Here is a 1,220-nt window from a genome sequence, read left to right on the forward strand (position 1 = left end):
AATACTACAAGATTGCCGTGGTCACTGAGTTTCCCCTAGGGGATATTCTTCACAACAAAGAAGCCAATGGCCGCATCATTAAGTGGGCTATTGAGCTCGGCACCTATTCCATTGAATTCAGAAGCAGACCTACCATTAAGTCACAGGCGCTCACTGACTTCGTCGCTGAATGGACCGAGATCCAAGAGCCCATCAACACCGCTTGCCCCGAGCACTGGGTGATGTACTTTGACAGCGCCCTGAACGTCAACGGTGCCGGTGCAGACATTCTGTTCATTATGCCAACCAAGGATAAGCTACGTTACGTTCTTCGGATACACTTCCCGGCCTCCAACAACACCATGGAATATGAAGCATGTCTCCATGGTCTTCGTATAGTCGTCGCGCTCGGCATCAAATGCCTCATGGTGTACGGAGACTCCACGTTGGTTATCAACCAGCTCAACAAAGACTGGTCCTATTCTAGTGAGAAGATGGACGCTTACTGTACCGAAATCAGGAAGCTTGAAGGGAAGTTCTACGGTATCGAGTACCACCACGTGGTACAAGATCAAAATCAACTAGCTGACTAGCTCTAAAAAATAGGTTCGTCTCACGCCGTGGTTCCGCCGGGGGTCTTCGTGCAAGATCTCCTAGTGCCATCCATTAAAGAAGAAAAGGAAGCTGAGGAGGTTCCCCCAGCCAAGCAGTTGGTACTTGCGGTGCCTTCACCGGTCATCGATTGGAGGGAGCAATTCATCAAGTACCTCACCAACTCTGAAGTACCCACCGACAAGACCGACACCGAACGCCTAATCCATCAAAGTAAGCACTACGTGTTGGTAGATGGTAACTTGATGAGGAAGAGTGCCAAGGAAGGGGCATTGTAGAAGTGTGTCCCTCAAGACAAAGGAGTGAAGCTGCTTCACGAAATTCATTCTGGTTCCTATGGCAATCACGTGGCCTTAAGAAACCTGGTTGGCAAAGCTTTCCGAGCTAGCTTCTACTGGCCCATGGCCATCTCCAACGCAGAAGACCTCATCCGGCGCTGTGAAGGATGTTAGTTCTTCGCCAAGCAAATACACATACCCGCATAGGAATTGCAGACCATGCCAGCTTCTTGGCCTTTGCATGTTGGTGACTGGACATGATTGGGCCCTTCAAGCTAGTGCTAGGAGGTTTCAGGTATGTATACGTCGTCATTGAGAAGTTCTCCAAGTGGATCGAGTACAAACCGCTCA

The 1,220-nt window shown here is 49.7% G+C and overlaps 1 protein-coding gene across 1 annotated transcript; it reads left to right on the forward strand.

Annotated features, from left to right (window-relative positions):
* Nucleotides 1–221: 221 nt before the first annotated feature.
* On the forward strand, nucleotides 222–572 carry LOC136544097 (uncharacterized). Its single transcript, XM_066536365.1, has one exon. It carries the CDS (start codon nucleotides 222–224, stop codon nucleotides 570–572), a length of 351 nt encoding a protein of 116 aa, XP_066392462.1.
* Nucleotides 573–1,220: the final 648 nt, after the last annotated feature.

The sequence above is a fragment of the Miscanthus floridulus genome, chromosome 3 (assembly GCF_019320115.1).
Source record: "Miscanthus floridulus cultivar M001 chromosome 3, ASM1932011v1, whole genome shotgun sequence".
Taxonomy (NCBI): Eukaryota; Viridiplantae; Streptophyta; class Magnoliopsida; order Poales; family Poaceae; genus Miscanthus; species Miscanthus floridulus.